The following is a 25,404-nucleotide window of genomic DNA, read 5'->3' on the forward strand; positions in this document are numbered from 1 at the left end:
AAGACGATGCTCTTTCTGTTGATCAGTTCGGGCCGTTTTCTTCGATTGCTTGCTTCAATCTCATCAGTTGTTGACAGTAAAATGTAAAATCAATCGTTCGACCAGGCTGGAGTAGCTCATTGTGGATGATTCCTTTCCAAACCCACCAAACACTCAGCATAGCCTTTCGCGGCGTCCTTCCTGGTTTTGCGACCAATTGTTGAGCTTCACCACACTTGGAGCATGCTATTTTTCGCACATTATTGTCGTATTTGATCCACCTTTCGTCTCTTGTCACCATTCGCTTCAGAAATGGTTCGATTTCATTTCGTTTCAGCAAAGAATCGCAGATGTTAATTCGGTCCATTAAATTTTTCACAGACAATTCATGTGGTACCCAAACATCGAGCTTCTTTTTTTTTGGTTAAATGAAGCTTAAAAACACAATTTGAGCGGTAGCATCGGTACCGGTGATATACGTCTGCAACGATATCTACTGACAAAATACGAAAAGACTTTTTCGACCCTCTTCTAATATGAATAACTTTACCTATAATATTATATTTATTATTTTTATGCATTATTTTGGATGGATACGATTGTTTACAGTCTGTTTTCTGATTAAGTTCTTCACTTAGCAAGCAAACTTTTATGAAATTTGAAATTTGCATATAAACATTAAAATACAGTTTAGAGTTTGGAAAGGGAATATATCTTTTTCCAAAGGTCTCCGTAAATATGCAAAATTATTTTCATACTAAAAATTATGAATAAATGTGGTATGAAAAACTTTTACCAAAAAAAAATTATTCTTGATAATAAAACCAAACATTATTTTCTTGAAAATTATTTTTATTTTTTAATTCTTTGTGCCATTTATTATTCGAATATTGTATATTACATTCCCGAATGTGTGCACTCCCTCCCCAGTCTACCACAAAAACGCCATCTTGTGGTTTCGCCACTCATTTTTCGCCGACTTGTTAACGTGCATCTATTTATAGCAACGCATGCTGTCATTATGTCATGTACTGCAGATGCAATAGCTTGCGCGACACAACAGTCAACTGCTTCTAACCCCCCACCACACATACATACAACACACTCACATATATGTACATACACATATGTACTGAGCAACGCATTTGCTTTTCTTTTTTTATGACGCCCTTGATCTTGAAAAATCGCTGTGAGTCAGTGTTGTTGGCTGTGAGTGGGTGAAGCGGAGGGTGCCGCTGTGGTCTTGTGTTTGATGGAAAATAAAGAAAAGCAAAAGTTTCGCGGGCTATAAAGCGCCAAGGCGGCCCCCTCACTGCAAGCGACACTAAGTGAAATGCCATTGAACGCTTAAAAATGCCTTCCAAGAAGAAAGAAACATTAAAAAGGCAAAAAAAAAAGAAAAATATGTGAACGCCAACAAAAAAAGCACAAACAACAAATGGGTGATGCCAATCAACGACAGCAGCAACAACAATAACCACAAGAGCAGTAGCTGCAACAGCAACATGTTGTTGCTCTACAGTCATGACTTGCCTTGCTGTGTGCATCTATGTATATAAGCTTACATATCTACTTGTATGTATATGTATAGTATATGCATATGTGAACACACTTGAAAATATATGAGTACTTATACATATATGTATATATATATATGCATATACTTATATATATGCTCCTCGGTTGCTATGGCTCAAGCCGTTCGAGTATACCGCATTTCTTTGTTGCAGCCTTTGTTTGGGCAAGCAAAATGCAACTTGAAGTGTAGTGAGTGTTACGAGATTAAATGGCGTTCATTAAATGGTGGATGATGCTGGTCGCTGTGAAAAAAGGAGTGGAAAAAATAATTGCACGACGAATCAGTATTACATATGGGTCGCACAATCACTGAGTGTCGTATTTTTAAGTGTCGCTGCACTATTTTTAGCGATCACAGATTTCTGTGGAATCAGCAGCACAACCAAAAGGACCAAGTATGGGAAGAAAATCGAAACTTGATGAGTAAGGGAAGTGGAAGTCTCTATGCGGCGTTGTTGTAATTTTATTTATAGATGAAGCACATTTTTCCAAGCTAATGGTTAGAATTGAGTTGCACTTAAAAAATGCGAAATTAATTATATCATAATAAATAAATCACCAAAAATAACAAAAGTTACAAAATAAAATGCTGACTTTTTGTCAACTTTTTTTGACAAAATTTTTCAAAAATTTGATAACTATACATATGTAATAATCCGATGCCAAATTTTGTCAAAAATTTCATTAAAATATTTTTCAAACAAAAAAGTTTTCAAAAAAGTATTTGAACCATACAAGAATTTCTGAACAAATTTTTGAATTTCGTACATATATCAAATAAAGAAGTTTTTTCATATAAGTTGAATTTCGATTTTTCAGTTTGTATGGCAGCTATATATTATAGTGGTCCGATCTGAACAATTTATTCGGATATTATAGTATTATCTTGAGTACGAATGCGAGCCGTATTTCGTACAGATATCTCATCACATAAGAAAGTTTCCATACAAGGACTTGATTTTAATCAATCAGTTTGTATGGTAGCTATATGCTTTAGTGGTCCGATCTGAACAATTTCTTCGAATATTGAATAATTATTTTAGTTAATAATTCGTGCTAAATTTCGTGAAGATATCTCGACAAATAAAAAGTTTTCCGTACAAGAACTTGATTTTGATCAATCAGTTTGCATGACAGCTATATGCTATATTGATCCGATCTGAACAATTTCTTCAGAGATTGCACTGATGCCTTAAGTAATAAAGCCTGCCAAATTTCGTGAAGATATCTCGACAAATAAAAAGTTTGCCGTACAATAACTTCATTTTGATCGATCAGTTTGTATGACAGCTATGCGTTATAGTGGTCCAATTTAGATGATTCCGAGAAATGAGCACCTTCTTTGATTCTAGAAAAAGACTTGGGCAAAAATTCAGATCCATATCTCAAAAATTTATCTGAAATTTTGCCCAAGTGCTTTTCTCTCCAAGAAGCTCAATATATGTATTAATTGGAAGGCAATTCGCTAAATTGTTTGACAAAGTTAATTGAACAATTAACAGTTATTAGAGTAGATTAGAAAATTTAAGGTACACAAAAATAGACTACACATCTATAAACATTAGTTCATTTTAGGTGATAAAATTTTGCTTTAATTTAGGTTATCACCGATTGAGTGGTGTCTACGCCAATAAAGAAGAAGATCGTGTAAAGAGGTGTAACAAATTCACATACTGTGGGGATAGTGTATTCATTTATATCGATTTATGTTCTATATAGATATTGATTTTAGAAAGTGAATAGCTTTTTTTAAACATGACAAAAATTTTTCTTAAACACCTTCACGTATTTTTTTCGTGGAGAAAATTAAAAGCAAATATTAAGGTTTTCTTCAAAAGCAAGAGAGCACCAGCTGGCAAATTTGCGATATTTATTCCAAATGAAATTAGCCATAAGACAAAATATTAAACAAGAGCTCAAAGAAACCTATAAAAATGCAATAGCCGAAAATACTACGTTTAAGGAATGAGTTGTTCGAAAGGCGTAATTTCTTGATGATTGTGGATTTCTATTTATGAAATCATATTCGCAAACGGAGAGTCGTAAATCAACAATGAATTGAATATACATATTATATATTTACGGCATACACTTACGAACATCGTATACCATATATCGTATACCCTAGGTACAAATACATATAGTATATGTCAACAACATTTAGTCATTCATATGTCACCAAAGAAATTTGCCTTTTTTTCGAATATATAAAGAATCTCTAAGTGCAATTCCAGAGCAAACAGAAAAGTAAACAAATTATGAAAAATAAGTATACAAAATTTCTTTGGTCATAAGGCGACGTGCCAAATGACATGACGCTTCTTCTGGGTGGTGCCGTTTTGGGAGGAGCTTTACAAGCACAAAGCACATACGTCGCCTTCAAGCTGATTAGTCAGCGCTGACCTCTTGAATGAACATAATTTTCGAAAAGTGTGAAATATTTACGATGTTTTTAAATATAATTTGGATGCATTTATTTTTAAATACAAGAGATTGCACTGTTTTTGTGTGACAACACTGTATGATGAATACATATCTGGATATAAAAATATAATATGTGTATAAAAGACAAACACAAATCATTTTACTTTTTAATATGTAAAGCAAAAATTATGATCGGTGGTTTTCAAAACTAATTTCAGATTTTTTTTCAAATACATATGTATATAATAATAAGAAAAAATAGAAAACTGTATGTAGCAGGACCTTCCCGTTACAATTAAAAACTCATGTTTGGAGAGGCTTTCTTAGACGTGTCTAGGAACCTATTTTTCGGAGTAGCAAACAAAAAAAAAAAAACTTTTTTTTTTGAATCACTAATATATATATACTCTATACTACACTATATACATATAAACAAATAAACTTTATTTTTATAAACTTTTTTTACATTAAAAACTCACTCGAAAATAGGTCACAGCAAATACACTGACTCAGCAATGAGTGTGCAATATTAGTTTTCGTTATTGTTCACTTTTTTTCTAGGCAAACAAAACAGCATTTCACTACTCAATTGATTTCTGTAAACCACAAGCACCTATCATATCAGTTGATTTGCATAATTTAACTGTCAAAAGTGTCATTCAGCTTTGTTTACTTTTTCCTGGTGCTCAGCTGCGTCAGTCTTAGCTTTTTGAACGCTCGTACCCAGCATACTACCGGCACAGCACATTATCCACTCTTCAAACCACTTCATAACGGGTCTGGAGATTTTCAAAACGAAAAAGTGGCCGTCAAAGCGGATACTTGACTTTTGTTAGCCGCAGGAAGTGGCGCATAGAAATTAGAAATGTCAATACTGTGTGCCACTGAAATTTATAGAAAGAGGATAAAAAATGTTTAATGAAGTGCTTGGAAAAAAAAGATATGAAGTAGTCTTTTTAATTTGCATAAGACATGCGAAGTGAAACGGTTAATAGCAACAGCAGCACAGTGGTAGCGTAAAGTATGTAGATGTGTTGGAAAATAATATGGAGGAGCTTTAGCTTTTGGTGCCCTCTTTTATTGTGGGTTTCCACTTGGGATGGTGATCTATGAAAGAAATAGACACATATACTTCAGTAATTTTTAAATTTTGCCACTAATCTTAAAATATGGCCAATTCTTGAAAACCTTTATATCGTTAGTGAAATAAAGTTCTAGAAAATCGCAGATATTTTTAAGCGCAAGAATGCAACGGTTGCCTTTTCGGAGAGCATCCCTCCTCCTCCTTTTTGTAACTATAAGTTATGTTGTAAAAAATCGACGAAATAAAATTTGATAACCTATGCATAGGTTACTTTACTGATTATCACAATTTTACAAGAAAATTACGCTGGGAAGATCAAAGCCTAGACATGTTTGGAAAGCTCCTTGTTTAATAGATGAAGTTATCTCAGTACATCAGAGAGTATATAGTATTGATAGAAAGATGAAAGAAACCTTCTTCAGTCTTACAACTACGAATTTTTAATACTTATATGTGTCACTGAAGAAGTTTTCGATGATGAGACAAAAAAAATTCTTTTGCCTTGAGGATCTGTTCAGAGCTATAGTATGTAGAGTAACTCAAAATTCTGTGTTGCCATATACATATATGTATGTACAACAAAAAACTACTCAGAATGCCTTTAAAATATTCCGATAATTTTTAATATTTTTCAAATAAATATTTGTTATAATTTTTTTTCAAAAGTTCAAGGTTAGCAGAGATTGCTGATTACCAAAAAAACGCGAAAAAGAAAACAAAAAGGCTGGATCTTTTTTGAAAAAAAAAAAAATACTGAAATCAACAAAGAGTAAAGAATTGTGTAAGGCATTTCTTAAGGAAATCGCTGCGTGTTGTTGAAATGCCTCAAACATAAGGCAGACTAAACAGATCGACTACCAAAACAATAGACGAAAAAAGTGAAATAATATTTACTCATACCAGAAAGGAAAACCATCAAAAGAACACGTACGATCTGCTTACAAATTTTCGCTACAATTCAAATGGAAATATCTGGCTACACCTTCCCACAGTGCAAAGTGCATAATATTGATACTTCTATACGCCAGCTGCCACACTTTTTCAACGAAAACACAAATAATTAATTTTCTTAATGTTTTTGTTGTTTTTTTTTCTGTTTTTATTTTTTTTTTGTTTTTCTTTTTTTGTGCTATTTTCTTTTTTTTTGGCTATTTGCTTTCATCAGTTGCAGAGTCAGTTGCAACAATTTGTAATTTATTTTTCCATTTCACTTTGTTTTGTTGGTCCATGAAATATGGTGGCGGTGAAAAATTATTACTCATGCCAAATGTAAGAAAAACATGTAGAAATAAATTGCAAAATTCTTCATATTAAATCAAAAACAACAAATGTACCGAGGTATGAGTCAGATGTGTTGCGCTGCGTTCTTCGGTGGTTATGTGGAGGAGGCAATCAGGCAGATGATTAAAATTGAGGTCGAATAGGGTTCAGGCATTTATTTGCTTTGCTCGGCTGTCTTTTTTAATTACCGATGTGTTCTAAATGCCAGTATGTTTTTAAACGATTGCTTGTTTTTTGTTAATTAAAGAATATTTAATTAAATTAATTATTTCACAGTTGGGACTTAGATGGAAGTAAAGTGTTTTGTTGTTATTGTTTTGAGATCATAAACCAAAATGCTCAAAAATTGGGAGTATTCTGAAATCATACTCAGATCTAACCATCATGAGTTTTCTTAAATCATCATCAGAACATCCATGAGAAAAACATTGATTATCATATTTTATGGTTATCATCTCTGGATTTCTGAGGGTCGAATGGAATAATGAGAAGTTTAGAAATGAACTTTTTCAGCTTGTGTTACGTCTTGTTTTATTTTTGCTTCAAATTAGTTTTACTTATTCTTGAGGAAAATCATAAAATTAACGCTTTTGCGACTCGATTTGGTTCTAGACCATATCTATATAGGAAATTCTAGTTTTCAGGAATATCCTTAAAACCCCCAGCTTATCGTTTATACAATCTTCTATTGCTACGAAATCACTGGAAATGGAATATAAAAGTTTTCATCGAGCATATTCTTCACAAAAATACTTGTTCTTCTCAATAACTTAATGTTTTCAAAGAACTGTGATATTAGGCAGCAAAAAGAGAAAACTAATAGGAAAGCTTAGGGAAATGATACCGATAGGGCTTAGAGGCTTGTTTATGTAAGTTAACATTCAATAAATATCAGGTTTATATCTCCCAGCATCAGAATAATAAACTGTTGAAGATTCCTACGGAAATATGCAAGTTTTTTATGATTATGAGTCAGTTAACATGGATGATTTGAAATCGACTTATAAAGGCCTTATTTATTATTACCTATATATAATATATTCTACTTTATCAATATGCTGGGGCTATGTGAGCCTTTGTGACTTAAATTTAGTTATGTGGTAGCCTTTCCAACAACATTTTACAGAAATAACCAGAAATCAATGTCAAAGACCTTATTAAGTATATATGTATATAAATGATCATCGTGATGAGCTGGGTCGATTTTGCCATGTCCGCTTGTCCTTCCGCAATATACGCAAAGTAGTACCTGAGTTTTTGAGACATCGATCAAAAATTTTCCACAGGTCTTTTTATTCCCAAGCAGCACTTAACTGGCATACAAACTGAACTATCGGAATCAACTCTTTGTCTGGGAAACTTTTTTATTTGATGAGGTATCTGCTCAAAATTTGTCAAGGCTAATTATCCAAGGCATAGCTACAATCTTCAAAACAAATTAGTCAGATTGGATCACTATCGCATATACCTGGCTTACGAACTGTACGATTGAAATCAAGTTCGTGTAAGGAAAACTTTCTTATTTCATAAGATATCTCTATTAAATTTAGCACATATGATTGCCAAATCTATTGATACATTCTCCGAAAAAATTCTTTCGATCGGACTACTATAGCATACAGCTGCCATACAAACTGATAGGACAAAATCAAGTTGTTATGTGGAAAACTTTTTTATTTGACGAGATATTTTCACGAAATTTGGCGTAGATCATCGACAGAACGGCAACGGAACAATCTCAGTTCGTACAATTTGACCATGAAAATCAATATAACAATATTTTATACCATTTTTTGCTACAAAAAATGCACTTGTGTAGGGTATTATTTTATTTCGGTGCCAATGTAGTTAACGTTATTTCTTGTTTAAATACAAATATTTTATTTTTTAATTATGTGGCTTTAATCAACTGCAAACTATTCAAAATAGCTTGTTTTGTAGCACATAAAAAAGAATAGGAATTGCAAAAAATATTCATTAAAAGTGCGATAAATACAGTTGTTGCTTAAACGCCATGAAAACTTATTATTAAAGCGCCGCTTAAAGCCATTGGCCATCAGGTGGCAACCATAAAATCAGCAAACAAATTGTGATTGCCACACAGCGCAGTGTTTGCCACATTTTTATTTATAGTATGTATGTATGTATATATGTGTATATGTATGCATGTATGCATGTATATTAATATTTTTATAAAGCTGATGCTGCCAGTCTGTTGACCCAAATTTTCGGTGCCACCAAAGCATTACCTAGAAAAAGTGTGCAACTACAACTTTGGCGCGCTTCACAGCGGTGGCCTGTGGCAGTTAGCCGGTTGCTGCATGGTGTGGCGCTGCCACCTCAAAGTGTCCGTCTGCGCTTACAAGTAGTTTACGATAGAACTACTTTCCTACTTTTATGTGTGTGAAAGAGTGAAAAAAGCGCGAAATAATTGCGAAATGTGTCTGAGAACCTGTTGGCTTAGAGCCAGTAAAGCCGGCTGTTTACAACGCTAAACAAGTGTAACAAATCAAACGAAGATATGCACCTCGACACATAATGGCAGTTAACATTAAAATATAAACATGTATGAGTGTAAGTATATATGTATATTTGAAGACTCATTTCATGGTCAACTGCAGTAAATTTGTCCGCGCTTCGCACGCATTTCCACTTAAACGCTTAACGGCTTGTGAAAGCGCGTAATTACAACTGCATAATGTTCTAAGCACAAACTGGTTAGTATATATAGGGTGATCCATTTCGAGGTTTCCTACATCTTTAAAGAAACAACACAGAAACCTCAAATTTAATGTGGAATGTTTATTATCATTCGAAAGAACATTCTTTGGCATTTATTTTTTGATGATTATCTCTTTCAAATGTTGGCCGCGGCTACGTCTCAGATGGTCCATTTGTTGTGTTTAATTTTCGATGAGTGGCGCGGTCTTGTTGAGACCAAATGTCGCCGAGATCACGAGCCTCAATTTCAGCCATCTAACAGTCGGTTGTTATGGCTCGATGACGGTCTCCATTGACGGTTACGTTCTCACCGGCCTATAAACCACACCAAACCGTTATTTTTTCTTGAATGAAATGGCAGGTCTTGAATCCTTTCAGGTTGCTCTTCGTCTCAAATGCCTCAATTTGGCTTGTTTACATATCCGTTGAGCCAGAAATGGGCCTAATCTCCGAACAAAGTTTTGCTCGAAAACGTCGGATCTTCTTGAAATTTTTCAAGAGCCCAAAGAGCGAGCCGAAGACAGCTTGATACGATATCTGTCAAAAAAGGCTATTGAAAAAACTATCTCTACTTGGATCACCCCTTATATGAATTCATGAATGTATGAAGAGCATGCGGCACCGCATAAAAAATAATGAGCTGATATGCTTGTCTGCCTTCGTTCTTGCGAAAATTAAATCTAATACTGTGCTTTATTTAAATGATTATGATTTCGTGGTGCTTAGATATGCATATATGTATGTAAATATGTAGCCATAAGCAAAGCTCGTGGGACTGGTTAAACTTGGTCATACTTGGAACGGTTGCCAGTTTTATCACCTGCGATGTGTTTGACCGAATTAGGCAACTATTAAACTGTATTTGCGGCAAATGGGAAAAAGTGTGAGCTCTGGTAATTCTAAATACAGTTTAAATAGCTGTAATTAAATATTGCTTGAGTGATTACTCGGAGACAAATGATGTTTTCACTACAATGATAATAACAGTTATTTGATAAGATCAAAAATCGAGTTTTAACAGGCCAAAAGTGATCAAAATTTCGGGTAGAATTGAACTTTTTTGAAACGTCGCTGTTTTGCCATTTTTTTGATTTTTTCGATCTTAGGCTCGTAGCAAACTGTACGAAGAAAATCGTCATGTGAGAAATACTATTTCATGGCTACCCTAAGCGTCCCTAACCCTTAATTTCAAAACAAACGATACAGCTCATAAGATCACTGTGCCCACCGGTGGTAGCAGCCTCTTCTTCCACCGACGTTTGGACTGATATACCAGTCTGCTTCGTTCTTTTATTGACCTTCATGTTGAGTTTTATGATTCAGTGGTCTCTACCTCTAGCGTTTGATACCTACCGCCAGGTATCTCGTTAGCAATAGTCGTTGTATTACCATTCACCTACTTCTGAGCATGGATATAAAGCAGTCCATCATAAGGGGATGATTGGGAACATACATCAGTCTTAGCTAGGAGCCGCAATGTAACGATTCTGACAGGAGCAAGTTTGAAATCCTGACATTGTAAGCAGCGACACCCATTGCCCAGTCCTTCAGTTTTCATAACTATTTTTAATTTCCTTAACAATTATTTTGAAAATCCCCCAAGCATTCTTATAAAAATTAATCAAAACATAAAAAAGCCTTAATTGAAATATATGTATGTACGTATACATAAGGATAGCATCGCATAACGCCAATTATAGTCAGTTCCATGTTTATGCCACCTCATCTTTTCTCAGCTTCCTTATTTCGTTAGTTCAAGTTCAACCACATTCAAAATTGAAATTTTTTTTCAAGTTATTTATATTATTTCTATATTAAATTTAACGGAAAAATGCCATAAACACATGCATTGTCTGTACATACACATATGTAAATACTTGTATGTATGTACACAGTAAAATAAAATTCATGCTGCCATATCTGTCCGAAAGCCACTTGCACAGACGGCAGTATTGTCAAAGCTATAGCTACCATATGGCTCCCGTTTGATTAACGGAATAACTTTCATACTTCACAGCTGAGCGGGAAATACCCAGTAGAGTGGAACCAATGTGTATGTACAAGTAGTTCCCTCCTCTACACTGTGACACCTGTCAAATCATATCGCAAAACAGCCATAAATGGGCGCGGAACATGTTTAATTTATGCAATTTCCACATTCGAATTAAAATTGAATTAAAATATGTGTATGTATTAGTGTTTGAATTATGAGTGCCAGCTCGTTCAGGATTATTTATCTGCATTTGGAAGCAGTGAAATATAATTGCCGATAGTTGGCGATTATTATGACATTGAATTGTTCATATGTAATTAATTATGGCGCGTCATGGCGTCGTTGAGGTGTATGGCAATTGTAATGACGTTAATTTACACTTTTTAATTGCGTTACTAATTATTATTATTTAATTATTACAAAGTGTGGAATATTTTATATTTATATTTCGTTTAAAAAAATGAATATATTTTCAAATTGATTTTTTCTTAATAAAAAATAATAGTTTTATGAACAGAAGTCGATTTGAATCATATTTTTTTACTATTATTTATAACGGTTTTTATTATTTTTTATAATATATAAAGAGGTTTTTATATACCATTTTTATATACAATACCTATGAAAGCCTACAAATCGGCCCACATTTCAGTTCACTCATTTACATACAAACATACCATAGTATGTACATACATATGTACATACAGCTTAAGCCCTGCAGTATACTATATATAATATATGTATGCTCAGCGCACAACCTTAACATTTGTATTAAAATTGTCGGTTTTGCGGTTAGCGGTTTCCTACGATTTCTTGTCTTGTCATTGCAACTAATTTCCATACAGTTATTTTTTTTATCGCCCGCATTAGCTGTCTTGCTATAATTTTATGGTAATGCCAATTGTCGCACAACTGTTTTTGTTGTAGTTGTGGCAGACTTCGGCGCTGTACAAGCGCGCCACCGCAATTCTTGATTTGCAACAGTTAGAAAAACCTAATTTCCTCGTTGAAGTCATTAAATTGCGCATATTTTTTCGAAATTAACAAATTACCAATTAGAGCAAAAGGTAAACAAGCAACTGTTGCATGTCAATATTTTGGTTAGGTGGTCTTGTGGCGGCTCAAATTTAATACGAGTTTGGTGCTATTTAACCCTGCGTTAATGACGCTGTGTCATATTGAACTGCGAATAAAAAATATTCAAATATGCGTTGTTTTAGTCGATTATGTATGTTTTAAAATGTAAAAATTATTGTGGAAGTATTGGAAATTTAATGGTAGCATTGGAATAATAAATTATTTTCCAATGAAAGAAGCATTTTAGAAGCTTTGAAACACAGGAGTTAAGGGTTTACATGAGTTTCTTTGGGTAGAAAACAGGCTTTTTTCAGCAATTTTTTTCTTGCATAAGAAATGAAATATTTTATTAAAATTTTTTATTGTAACAAACATATACTATTAACAAAGAAATTCTGATATTTTTGGGAAAAAAAATTTCAAACTCGGACATTGCGACGCCATTTCCAGTGACTCCTCGAAAAAAGATGCACTCGCGTTGGCAGGATCATTTAAAATGAAAATTTGAAGGAAAAAAACTGAAAATTGGATTTTTTGCAGACATTTTTACAAAAAAAATGAAAATTTCGAAACATTTTTTTTTCAAATAGTTGTAATCGGAAAAAATACTTCGTCCAAGTTTTTAAGAATTGTATCTCAGAGACCTGGAAAATTTAATGAAGATCAGTTGAGTAGTTCTCAAGAAATCTTTAAAAACACAGTTCTGAGAAAAACGCATTTAAAGACTTTAGAGACTATAAAGGTGGGTCACACGTTAACAAGGATGAATCTCCAAAACTATTATTCGGATCAACTTAAAAATTTAGGTAATTTTCTAGAAGTGTTACAGAATTTAATAAGATAATAAAAAAAATCAATTAACCCTCTTTAGCTCGACAAAAGTGCTAATTTAGATTTCGATTTGGAATACAAAATTAAATCTTATTTTACTATATTAATTTCGAATTCAAATCGAGCTGGAACTGGAATGAAACTCTACAGGTTGTTCTCTAGGCTGTAATTTCGGTTGTGTGCATTGATTAAGTAGCAATGAGCTGATGACTGTCAATCATTAGAAAAAATACCAAAAGAAAACCCCAAGCGAGTATAATAGCTGATCGTTAATATGAACATAAAAATTTAAATTTCAGTAATTATAAATCGAAGACTCTGCGTTACAACAATAATTATATCCTCTAAGCATCCAAATAGTTTCCAAGAGAATATTTTTGAGAACAAGCAATCCATGATCCAAAAATAAGCCTTTTATATGAATCTTATATACTTAATTAAGAGTCCGAGCGCCTGTAAAATAAAACAGATAAAAAACAAATAAAAAAATACAAAACAAATTTAAAAAAAAAAACATTTTTTTGTTTTAAAAAGATTTTAAAATAATTTACTAATATTAATAACAATTTTTTAATCACCAAAAATTACTATTTTTGAATGTTCCCCTTGAGATAAATGAAAATGACGATAAATAAAACAAGAAAAAGGAAATATACCTTTTACAAGTATGAATGAAAACCCGTACAACCAGGGGACGATTTAGTGAAGAATTCTCTGAAAGTTGAATTATATTTATTCAAAAGTCGTCAATTTCCAGTGTATTAGACGCTGCATGTACTGTCATCTAATAAAAAAAAACTTGAAATTACAGTTACCAACCTTTTGTTAAAACATGTCAAAAGGAATAGTTTAACGTTCTGGAGAAGAACTAGAGATGTTATAGAGGGTGTACTACCCCATTTTATATTTATTTTTTAATAAAATAAAAGGTCTAGGGTTTCAAATACCGACCAAAACAATAGTTTTTGCTTTTTGATAGAACATTTCAAAGTTGCGTTTGAATTTCCGACAGAAGTACAACCGACCGTCTACGAAGGCGCTGTATGACGTTTGATTTTCGAGATAACCTCAAAACGCACACCACAAACGGGTTCAAAGGCTGTCAGTAACGTCTAGACAAGCAGTAAGTGCCGTTAATACATCACAAAGTGTAATATAATCCACTCAGAAAAAAAATTTAAATCACTGCAATCCTTTAAAACCAATCCAACAAGCTTTTGAAACCGCAAACATATGGCATTAGTTTTCATGTCAAACCTGTCAAATAGCTATAACTTTTGGATGCATGTCGTCTGGTTAAAATGCGTCAGAACATAATAGTATAAAGTCGCACAAATTGTCGAAGTTTTGACTGTATTAAACATAAGTATTAGGTGACTACAGCTAAAGCGCTATGTTTTGACACCAACAACATTAACAACGCAAAGGTTTGCAGTTTACAAAACAAAAAAAAATAAAAAAAAAATAAGACAAAAAATTTTAACAACAATAAAAGAAATGACCAACGCATCCACAACGCACGTGTTTGCGCTTTTTAGCCAAACTTGCTGATTTATCTGGGAAAAATTCAAAAAAATCGAAAGAAATAGTTGGCACAAACAGAATTGACAGTTCACGCGTCAGCTGTGAGGCTGCGTGGTATAAAAAAATACTTAGCGTGTGCACAGTTTTTCGAAACTTCTATGACGTCAACGAACGTAATGAGTGGAACTCATGTTTACATAAATATTTTTTTAGAGATTAAAAAGCTATAATTTATATTTTGTTTGCGGATAATAATTAATCACAATGGCATTTTAGGACATTTATTTATGTTAAAATAGTTTGTATTCATTTATTTTGAAATATTATATGTATACTATATTCTTAACAAAAATATTGCCACTTCTCTAACCACAAATTCTCTTCACTTTATTTCCTTCACAGGTATGGCGGCTCCGCTCAACGGGGCTACGAAGCGCCCGCCTGCGTACAGAATGCAATGGTGACAAAAGACAAGAAGCCATTCACCTACACACCGGGCGGCATTGATCTCTCACAAATCAAATCGGAGCGCATGGCGAAGCGTTTGGCGCGCAACGCACAAGCCGAAGGCGCCACGGGCGCCTCACAACAAAACAGACCGACACAGCCGCAATCGCCAGGCAGTGGCGGCAATGCTGCTTCGCAAATCGGCGCCGCCGGCATGGGTATGCCGTTCCAGGTGCTGCCACCGCCGCCACCACCAGCGCCAATCGGAGTAGCGGGTAAGAAATTGAATGGCACATCGGCACCGCCACCACCACCACCACCTAGCTCCTCCAATACATTAGCACCACCACAGAATGGCGGTGGACCGGGTAGTGCGCCCGGTTCGCCCAACGCGCAACGCAAGTCGCCCACACCGCAACGTTTCGAACCGCCACCATTGGGTTTCCGACCGGAAATCAAAATACCGCCAAATCCAATGGCGGCATTGCGCAAAGTACCACCGCCGGTGGAGAAGAATACCTTCTGGAAGGATGAGTATGTGCGCGATCGCTCCAAGAGTCCCATGGTGGGTGAAAATGATCGTGCTAGTTCACCGAATACCGCCGCTAATGGTCATGCCGTTAGCGCCGGTTGCGGTGAGCCAGCTACGGTCAGTCTTAACAACAATGTGAACAACAATAACAACAACGATGTCAACGAACATGTCGATGGTGAGAAATGCGCGTAGAAAATTACGCTATATATTTTACGGTTCATCACTTCATCCACACATCAACAACGCTTTGTATGGGTTTAACCTTGGTCCTTGTTTGGTGGTTTTTGCATCGACTAAAAAGTTATTTTTCATTACACAACTACTCAGTATGTAGAAGCAAAAGGGTTCATGGAAGACCTAGTTGACCTCGAAACCACAATACGCCCGACACTTGCTAATATAATAGAATACTTTTGCTTTGGGTTTTGCCGGGTCTCCTTATATAAGATATTGGTACACACATGGTTTCCACTTTTTGGAAGAGTTTACAAAGTTTACTACTAATTAATATGGTATTTCAGCAAACCGATTGGGCCCACTAACACTTTAAATGGTGCTGGCGCCGCTAACTCTCACAAGTCACACGCTAATCCTTTACCAAACCGAATTCTAATGGTTCCGAAAACTAACCTCAAAATACAGTATATTTTTTTGAAGCACTAATATCTAATATATATTTCTCAACCACACAATAGGTTATAAGAAACCAACAACGACTACCCAGCAACCTGAACTTAACTACAACAGCAACAACTCCACTCAACAACAACAATACACACCGCCTCAACCCACGTACTCACCATCCTATCAGCCATTGCAGCAGCAACAGCAACAACAGCCTCAATATAACAACATCACACCACCCTTGTCGGTTGCAACGCCATCACAACCGCAACCGCAGCAGCAACAACAATCGCCACGCCCTGAGTTCCGTAGCGTTGCACCGCCACAATCGCCAAGTGTCCATGTCTACACGCGTCAAACGGACAGTCCACGTGCTGAAAGTGGCACACCGCCACAACGCGCCACCGATAGTCCCTTCCGATATGGCGGTCCACAACCACTGCAGCAGCAGCAGCAGCCACCGCAACAACAACGCGCTCCACCAGCTATTTCACCGCTAGCACAGCAGCAACCATCAAAGCTGTATACTTCATCACCGACCGGCGCTGGAGCCCCAGCACAGCCAACAACAGCCAACACTTCTCCCAACTCACAGCCAGCGGCACAAACTGTGCCCTGGCGCACTCAACGTACTCCGACGCAACAACAGCAACCACAGTCGCAGCCACAAACGACTGCGATATATAACAATGTCTCGCCACAACAACAGCAGCAAACTCAGCCAGCTTCGGCCTATCAGGGCCCCAAGCCGGTAAGTGAAATATTAACACATAAAATTATGCTTGAGAATTTATTAGGATCTTAGCTAATGCCGATTTTTGGACATTCTGGAAGTTTGAACGAACTTTAGAAGTGTGTTTTTTAGTAGCACAAAGACCGGATCTACCACTGTCTATGTGCGATTTTCGTAATCATATTTTCAGGCTCAGTAGTCAGCCTGAAACATCATAGCGGCAGAATTTATCAATTTATCTCTTGAAAAGTCTCTCGAATAAAGTTTTTCTTAATAATAAAAGTAACAATATTTTTCCAGTTAAATTAAATTACTACACATGTTCTTCAAAGCTCCCTGGTTAGTTTAAGTCGACCCTAAGATCTTAATGATAATATCTATAATGTTTAAATGAAGGTATGGTAAAATTTGGAGGAAAGAACAATAGTACCTCTTTTTAATTTTTTTAGAGAGATAATTTTTACAAACTTTTCCAAAAACTTAGCGTTGAGCTTTCACAGAAAAGCACCCACAATACCATAATGTTGGTTATATTTGGTCTATAACTATATCTATTAATAACATACGGTTTGTCAAGAGATGGCGTAGTTTGATTATTATTCCATTGCTCCAATATTCCGAACATGTGTTGGAAAGCTACTGTCCTTGGACGTTTTTTTCTATATAATACTGTGATCAAATTGAAAGGTGAATTTTTAATTTATACTTCGCGTGTTTTTCGAATCGATAGATTTTTTTAGTGACATTTATGCTAAATTTCGCGTCAAAATATTCATTAGTATTTGAGATACGCGTCGTTTTGTGAGACTCTAAAAGTGAATGCTTCGATTTTTACCATGTCTGAATTTATTGAGCAAATAAGTGCGATAATGCACCATCTCATACTGCATTGGTTATTCGTGATCATTTCGCCACATTTTCAACTAATATCGTACCGCAACCACCGCATTCGCCTGATTTACCTTCGTGTAACTTCTGGCTATTCAGCAAATTCACATGACCACTCCGAGGACACCGTTTTGACTCAATTGAGGATATAAAAGCTGAATCGAAGAAGGCTCTGATGGCCATCACGACGGAGGACTTTTCCAAGTGATATGATGACTGGAAAATTCGTTGGCATAAGTATATTGCAGCGGGGGGATTACTTTGAAGGAGAAATGGACAAAATTCACCTTTCAATTTGATCACAGTAGTATGTCATTCATTTCAGGCTTAAATGATAACAATTTGTCCCCCTCAAATATGTATGTCAAACTTTGTGCTTGAAAAGTGTTTTTGTGGGGAGTTCTTCTTCATTACTTTAATAAGAAGAAAATCTTAAGCGAAGTTCAAAGTTTTGGTGGGATTATATGAAGAACTTGCTCCTGCTTTTGGTTTCGAAAAACGAACTGGAGGTCAAAAAAGTTTAAGGATGAGAAACGGGAAGCATTACTCGATGTAGATGGTTGTCAAACACAATAAGAGATCATAGAAACTTTAGGCGTCAAAAATGCTTTTTGAACGCTACAAAAAGTCGTTTATTTATCAGAGTGTGACTGGTGATGAAATAGGGCATATTTCGGCAACCTTAAACGGAAGGAATCATTTGTGAAACCTGGCCAACTAGCCAAATCAAGGACAAATCCAAATATCCATGACGCCTAGGTAATGGTTTGTTTTTTGGTGGGATCAGAAGCAAAATGCTGCATTATGAGCATCTACAAGCGGGTGAAATGAACACTACCGACAATAACTCATCAAATTAAAGCGAGCAATTGCTGGAATATGTCTATATATTCGCAACTAGATACGAGGCAATAATTTTCTAACACGACAACGCTCGATACATGTTGTAAGACCAATGAAAAATTATTGGTTTGACACCAAGCCGGGTCAGTTCTGTTGGTGAAATCCACAAATTATCAAAATGCAGCTGCATTCGGGTACTTACATATATCTAATACTCTTCCATATGTTTTTCCTAAATAAAATATGAAAATGCATGAACATAGTTCTAGACTCAATAACATAGTATGAAATTACATATAGTGGTACATTCATGAATATTTTTGCGTCGACAAATGCAAAGCTTGCGGAAGCATCTATTTTTATCAATGGCGCGCGGTTTTTATTTCTACTCTGTGTGTATGTTCATTAATATAGAATCTAATTAAAGAAGATTTCTTCGCAGATATTTTTATGAATTTGTTTTCTTTTGCTTTTTCACATATATGTACAGCTACGCAGCTGCTGTAAATTCATTTGACAATAATTTCATTATTCAATCGTATTTTTGGATGCTTATTAGTAGTTCTTAATTAAAGCTCATGAACAGTTTGGTGTAGTTGTCACCAATTATTATCGGAATTGATGTGATGGTTTTATGACAATTGGCACTTGAATCAACCAAACACTTTTGTACGTGCTTATTTAAAAAAATTTGGATTCATTGATTTCTGCATTGTGCTTGTTGGCGCATGAAAGAAATAGTTACAATGTCAATGTCGTTGATACTATACATAACACCACTTCCAGTTAAGTTGAGTCATACAACCTTCGCTTTCTTTTGGTTGAAGCTCACGTAACTTGATAAGCGCTTTGTGCGATGGTTCGTTAGTAAAATTTGTGTATTTTGATCGTATAGAGGATCTTCGTGTATTTTTCTTAACATTTTAGGTCCAGATCGCGGCAGTGGACGTCTTTCAACTTACTGTATTCCTTAAAGTTCAGAGGTCTAGCTCTTAGCAGATAATGTCCCACAGCCGAATGCGTTGTTGAGATCGAAAAGCTTTTAATAAAGGTGTTTGAAACTTTGTAGTTCCGCAAGATTTTCATAGAAGTATTTTCAAACTTTGTGGAAACAATTTTTTTTTCTTGGAATATTGCAGCAAGCCATCATCCCTAGTAAAACTTTCAAAAATTAGCTTAGAACGGTTTTATGTTTCTTTTTAAAATTGTCTGAGATCGAAAAGCTTTTAACAAAAGTCTTTGAAGCTTTGTAATTTTGAAAGCTTTTCATAGAAAAATGTTCAAACTTTGGTGATTAAAAATATTGAAGGAAAATGTGAACCGATAAACATTATATAAGTAAGTTTATGGCATCATTCTTAGTAAAGCTCTCAAAAATTAGCATAAAGTCGTTTTTTCTTTCCTTTAAAAATCTTCTGAGATCGAAAAGCTTTTAAAAAGCGAATTTGAAGTTTCGTAAATCGCAAAGCTTTTCACAGAAAAATTTTCAAAAGCTTCTAAGAAGCGAGTTTTAAACTTTGTGAATCGGAAAGATTTTGACAAAAAAAATTTCAAACTTTGGAGGTTAATTTTAGGTTAGAAATCAGATAATGAAGAAAAAATTTGAGCTGATGAACATAGCCTTAGTAAAGCTTTCAAAAATTAGGATAGACACATAACAAGTCTTTCTTTTAAAATCTGCTTTGCTCGAAAAGCTTTTCAGAAGAGAGTTTGAAGTTTTATAGATCGCAGAGTTTTTCATGGAAAAGCTTTCAAACTTTGCAGATTCATTTTAGGTTAGAAGTCAGATTTTGAAGAAAATATATTAGCTGATTAGAATTGTAACGGGGCATCGTCTCAAGTATTTTTTTTTCAAAATTAGAATAGACTTGTTTTATCCTTTCTCTTAAAATCTTCACCAGTTGAATTATCATCGCTATTTTGTTGAGGTAAACAAATCTTGAGATAGTACTGTAATCACGACCAGAAAAATTTTGTCGCCAATAGCTGGACAAAAACGTGGATCTGGGTGTTTTTCGCAATCACTCTCGACTTTTTCGTATCTAACTACAATATATACATACATATGAATTTTCCACTCCTCTTTCTTTTCACGATTATTAAGCATATAATTCACCTCTATATTCCGCATTTATTTCAGTCCAATGTCGGCTCGCTCTATATTGCGCCCCTGGCAGCACCTACTGAGCCGCAGGCACCCAATGTTGTGCGTCAATTTCAGCAACAACAACAGCAACAGCAAGCACGCGAATCACCAATTCGTCAAATACCCCAACAACAACAAACATCACAGCAACAACAAGCACAGCCTTTACGCTCCACGGTGCCTTGGCTGAGCACAAAGCCGAAGGCAAACGATCAGCCAGAATGGGCGCGTCCCGAGGAAAATGGCAATGTGGTGCCTTCGTCGCTGAATCGCATTAAGTCGCCGCCGCCACCACAGTCACAACAACAACAGCAGCAGCAAGTATACTATCAACAACCACAGCAACAACAACCGCAACCTCAGCTCTACGGCTATCAGCCTGAGCAGGGTAACGGTTTTGCTGTAGCAGCACCCACGAATTTCGGTAGCCATGGCATTGGCAGCACTGGCTTACGCCTGCAAATCAATGCCAACCCTATTGTCAATAATGCGGCAACTCAACAAACTGGTCCAAGGGTGAGTGACTTTCGAAATTTTGTTGTTTGTAGTTTTACAATAAACATTTATTCTTTATCACAGGAACGCATCATACCCATCCAGTTGGAGCAGACACCGACGAATACTACATCACAGCAACCGAACTTCAATGTCAGCTATGGTGGCATCACTACTGGTAAGTAACCTCTGATAACATGTAATATCGCTTTATGCACTCGCAATCTCTCGCACAGCACCGAGCAGCTATGTGGTGCGTTCGCCCAATCAATTCGTTGATCAAGGTTACAACAATTTCCCATCCTCAGCTGGCGCCAATCAACAGCCATCAGCTCAGCGTGTGATGTCGCCAACACAGCAACTGAATGCTCCACGCATTGTACAACAACAACAGCAATATACGAATAACAACAACGGCGCTGGTGGTGGCGCTAATCGCTCGCGCGTCATACCCATCGCTATGGAGGGTGAGGGCACACGTGGCCCCATTTCACCATCACCAATCGTTTTGCAAAAGTAAGTGTGTAAGCTGTTGTGTGAAAGCTTTGTGAAAAAGCTCGCATTTTAAAGTTCGTTATTTGACGATTCGATCGGCTCAGTTTACTCATTGTTTCGATGGCACGCATTTCCATATATTCTTTCATTCGAGTTTTTTTTTTTAGTAAACCAAACATATTTTAGAAAGCTTTCACTAACTTTACGCTTTTTATTAACATTTTTATTCTTTGTTTTGGTATTTTTTTGTTGCCTCTGCTAATGGTGATCAAGTGAAAACTACAATCTGGTAGTTTACGATTGTCCACTTGAGGCGGAAATACGGTACAGAATGAATCGTCTCAGGTAGCGTGTGAGATGTAAAACAATTGTATGTATCTTGTGTCATATGTCACGTGTCAGTCTTGTTACAGTTTGTGTGTTTAGCATGACAAAATGTCAACAAACACTTGATTTGACAGTTGAAAAGTTTTAATTTCACAAAATCATATTTAACGTGAGCTCATGAGTCTAAAAATAAATAACCTAAAACCATATTTTAAATCACTGAATTTTGAATAATTTCAGCAGCATAGTTTTTTTCAACGTTTGATTCTAAAATGGGTTCTTACAATTAATATTTGAATTTTTCATAAATTTTTGACAATAAATGTCTTTGAATTGCAGGATTATAATACCAATACCACTCTTCAGAAATTCATTTCAGCCAACAATTACATTTCCTCCCAGCCCTGAGAACTTGTAAATTTCATTACTGTTTTAAGTCTAATATTTTAAAACTCTTTACTAATTCGGTATACAAGCGATTCTAATTAAATTATTTTCATGAAAAAAAAAGATTACAACAAGATTTTCAATTGTTCAAGAAAGTCAATAGGCCTAGAAAGCTTTTTTAAAAGTTCAAGAAAGCCAGAAAGCCTACAAAGCTTTCGAAAATTTTCGTTGGCCTTTAAAAAATTGTCAGCATGATACTTTGTGTCCTTAAAAAGTTTGAGGCCTTTAAAGCTTTCAATACTTTTCAGTAAATTCTTAAGCTGCTAAAGCTAATCAAAATATCAGAAATCACTTACATATATTATAAGTAAACTCTTTGAAAGCTTTTGTCAGCTCATTTAAGCAAATCACACAAAATGTGAGAAATCATATTATAAATAAACTCTTTGAAAGCTTTTTCAAAGCTTATTTAAGCCATCAGCTTTTGAGTTTTAGGTTTTATGTTTTGTTTTTAGAACACACAAAACATTTCGAAAGCTTTTTTAAAGCTCAGTTAAGCACATCAGCTTATGAGTATGAATATTAGGTTTGTTTTTAGAAAACAAAATATCATAAATCACTTAAATTCTAAGTAAAGTCATTGAAAGCTTTTTGAAAGCTCAATTAAGCTTATCAGTTTTTGACTATTAGGGTTTTAGTTGTGTTTGTAGAAACCAAAATGTCAAAAAATAATTAAATTATAAGTAAACGCTTCGAAAGCTTTTTTAAAGATCAGTTAAGCACAACAGCTTTTGAGTATTAGGTTTTGTTTATAGAACACGTCAAATATCAGAAATCATTTAAATTACAAGTAAACTCTTCGAAAGCTTTTCTAAAGCTCAATTAAACACATAAGCTTTTGAGTATTAGCTTTTAAGTTTTGTTTGTAGAAAACAAAATATCAAAAAATTACTAAATTATAAATAAACTCTTCGAAAGCTTTTTGAAAGCTCAGTTAAGTACTAAGCTTTTGAGTATAAAGCTTCATATTTTGTTTTTATAAAGAACAATATTCCTAAACGTGTAATAAGAATAGTACCAACCAATATTAAGAGTTTAGGAAACTTGTCGAAACTTTCACAGAGCACTTATAATTATTGATAGCACTGTTAACTTAGACACACACCACACGATTCTTTGTCACCTAATCGCAGCACCGCTTGTGTTCGACAAGTCTGTATTCTTTTACTACTAACCAAGAGAATATGCGCTACTAATTGACATCATCACTAAAACATCTAACCAGCAACTCGCCCACTTCTTCTAGCGATCCACGCTCGTCACCCATACAATCGAAATCCTTTAGAATTTTGCAAAAAATCACTGACACTATTGACGACGGTAGCGGCGATGATAGGAAAGCAGAAAGCCATGTCGACGTAGAGCCACAATTACAACGACCACAATACGCGAGACAAATGAGCGCCCAACAGGCGCGTCAACAACCGAATGTAGAGCAAATGAGACGCATGCAAATCGCCGCCGAACCACAGCAGCAGCAGCAACAGCAACAGTCACAAGCGCCACAGGCATGGAATCAAGGTGGGTTACAACCCTGCAAAAGCTTAAAAAACGACAGGGCACACAGATACCGGTAAAGATGGTGTTGAGAAGTAAATGTAAACAAGAAAAAGTGGAAGTTAAAGGTGAAAGCTTTTGTGAACTGAGCTATATGAAAGCTCAACTAAGAAAAGTTGTATAAGTTTGGGGGCACCATCACCACAATAACTTTGTAAATAGTATAATAATTTAATAACTAAGTGGGGAGTCTTAACAGGAAGGTGAAACAAGTATAATTGGCTTTTTTATATCTAAAACTCATTTGATTGCTGCAAAGCTTTTTAAGGCGCTGTTATTCAAAAAGCTTGCGGTTTTCTGAGTTAGCTACTCTTTTACTACTGAAATACGAAAATGAGAAAAAAAATTAAATTTGAATACACTTGTTACCTCCTTAATTAAGCTTCCTTTGATTTAAGCTTCATAAAACTATTAATGGTTTTTGGTGAATGGAAATTTGTAGCTTTTTTTTAATAAAAAGCACATTAATATTCTTAACACGCACACCACAACTACCCAAAACACATTTACACCACTGCACACATTTTTACACACACACATATTTCCAACAAAATTTTACCGCTCTCCCCCTCATTTTGAAAATATATATTTATATGCGTCTTCAATTTCTTTTCTTTTAGGTAATGCTTTTAAAAGCTCACAGCAGCACACCATTTACAACAATAACAATGGTGAGCTTTTTGCAAGCTTATTGGACTGTAGTGTTGTTGTAGTTTGTTGAAGAAATGTGTTTTTGTATATAACTTTTCTGATTCTGTGCATTTGAAAACTTAATAATTATATAATTTTAGACATGCCACAACCATATATCCACCCTAGTGAACAGCAAGTACCCGAACCGAAAAAATACACCGGTAGCGCAATACCAAGTCGATCGTTTAAAATTTTGCAAGCGATGACAACACCAGAAAATGCTGGTAAGTGCTTTTACACCCTCATTGATCAATAATTTATGGATATTACATTTGTAATTCTGATAAAAAAAATAACTGATTTAATTAACTAATTGATTCATTAAATCTCTGTGTCGAACGTAAATAACTTATGCTAACTACAAGACGGTGAGATCAGCGGTTGAGGTTTGGACAGAATTGTGGGAATAAAATGGGGAAAAGGCTCAAAACCTTAGGTATATGCTATAAATTATAAACTGTGAGAATTTTCTTATCTTTTAAGATAACAAGAGCCTAGATCTAACCAAAACTCTAAAAACCGAACTCTCAAAGAAAGTGAAAGTGACTTCTGTACGGACCTTACCAAAACTTGAAGAGCCGAAATCTCAAAGAAGTCTACGCTTTTTGGGTTTTGGCTTGAACCGTACGTACCTAAACAGGATTTAGGGGTTTAGAATCAAAATCTGAGAAGACAACTTCAA

General features: G+C 35.2%; 1 protein-coding gene across 9 annotated transcripts in view; it reads left to right on the forward strand.

Moving 5' to 3' along the window:
* Positions 1–25,404, forward strand: part of LOC126753350 (protein piccolo) — an 83,981-nt gene that overhangs the window by 42,142 nt on the left and 16,435 nt on the right. For 4 of the 9 annotated variants that reach the window (XM_050464728.1, XM_050464729.1, XM_050464730.1 and 1 more), the window contains exons 3-11: positions 14,895–15,649; positions 16,170–16,849; positions 20,703–21,224; positions 21,288–21,381; positions 21,440–21,719; positions 21,972–22,043; positions 23,719–23,993; positions 24,650–24,700; positions 24,821–24,946. In XM_050464728.1, the coding sequence (XP_050320685.1) occupies positions 14,895–15,649; positions 16,170–16,849; positions 20,703–21,224; positions 21,288–21,381; positions 21,440–21,719; positions 21,972–22,043; positions 23,719–23,993; positions 24,650–24,700; positions 24,821–24,946 (2,855 nt within the window). Of the gene's footprint in view, positions 1–14,894; positions 15,650–16,169; positions 16,850–20,702; positions 21,225–21,287; positions 21,382–21,439; positions 21,720–21,971; positions 22,044–23,697; positions 23,994–24,649; positions 24,701–24,820; positions 24,947–25,404 lie in introns of all 9 variants that reach the window. The other 5 variants (XM_050464725.1, XM_050464726.1, XM_050464723.1 and 2 more) reach the window with 5 other exon arrangements.

This window comes from Bactrocera neohumeralis, chromosome 3 (genome assembly GCF_024586455.1).
Source record: "Bactrocera neohumeralis isolate Rockhampton chromosome 3, APGP_CSIRO_Bneo_wtdbg2-racon-allhic-juicebox.fasta_v2, whole genome shotgun sequence".
In the NCBI taxonomy this organism is placed as follows: Eukaryota; Metazoa; Arthropoda; class Insecta; order Diptera; family Tephritidae; genus Bactrocera; species Bactrocera neohumeralis.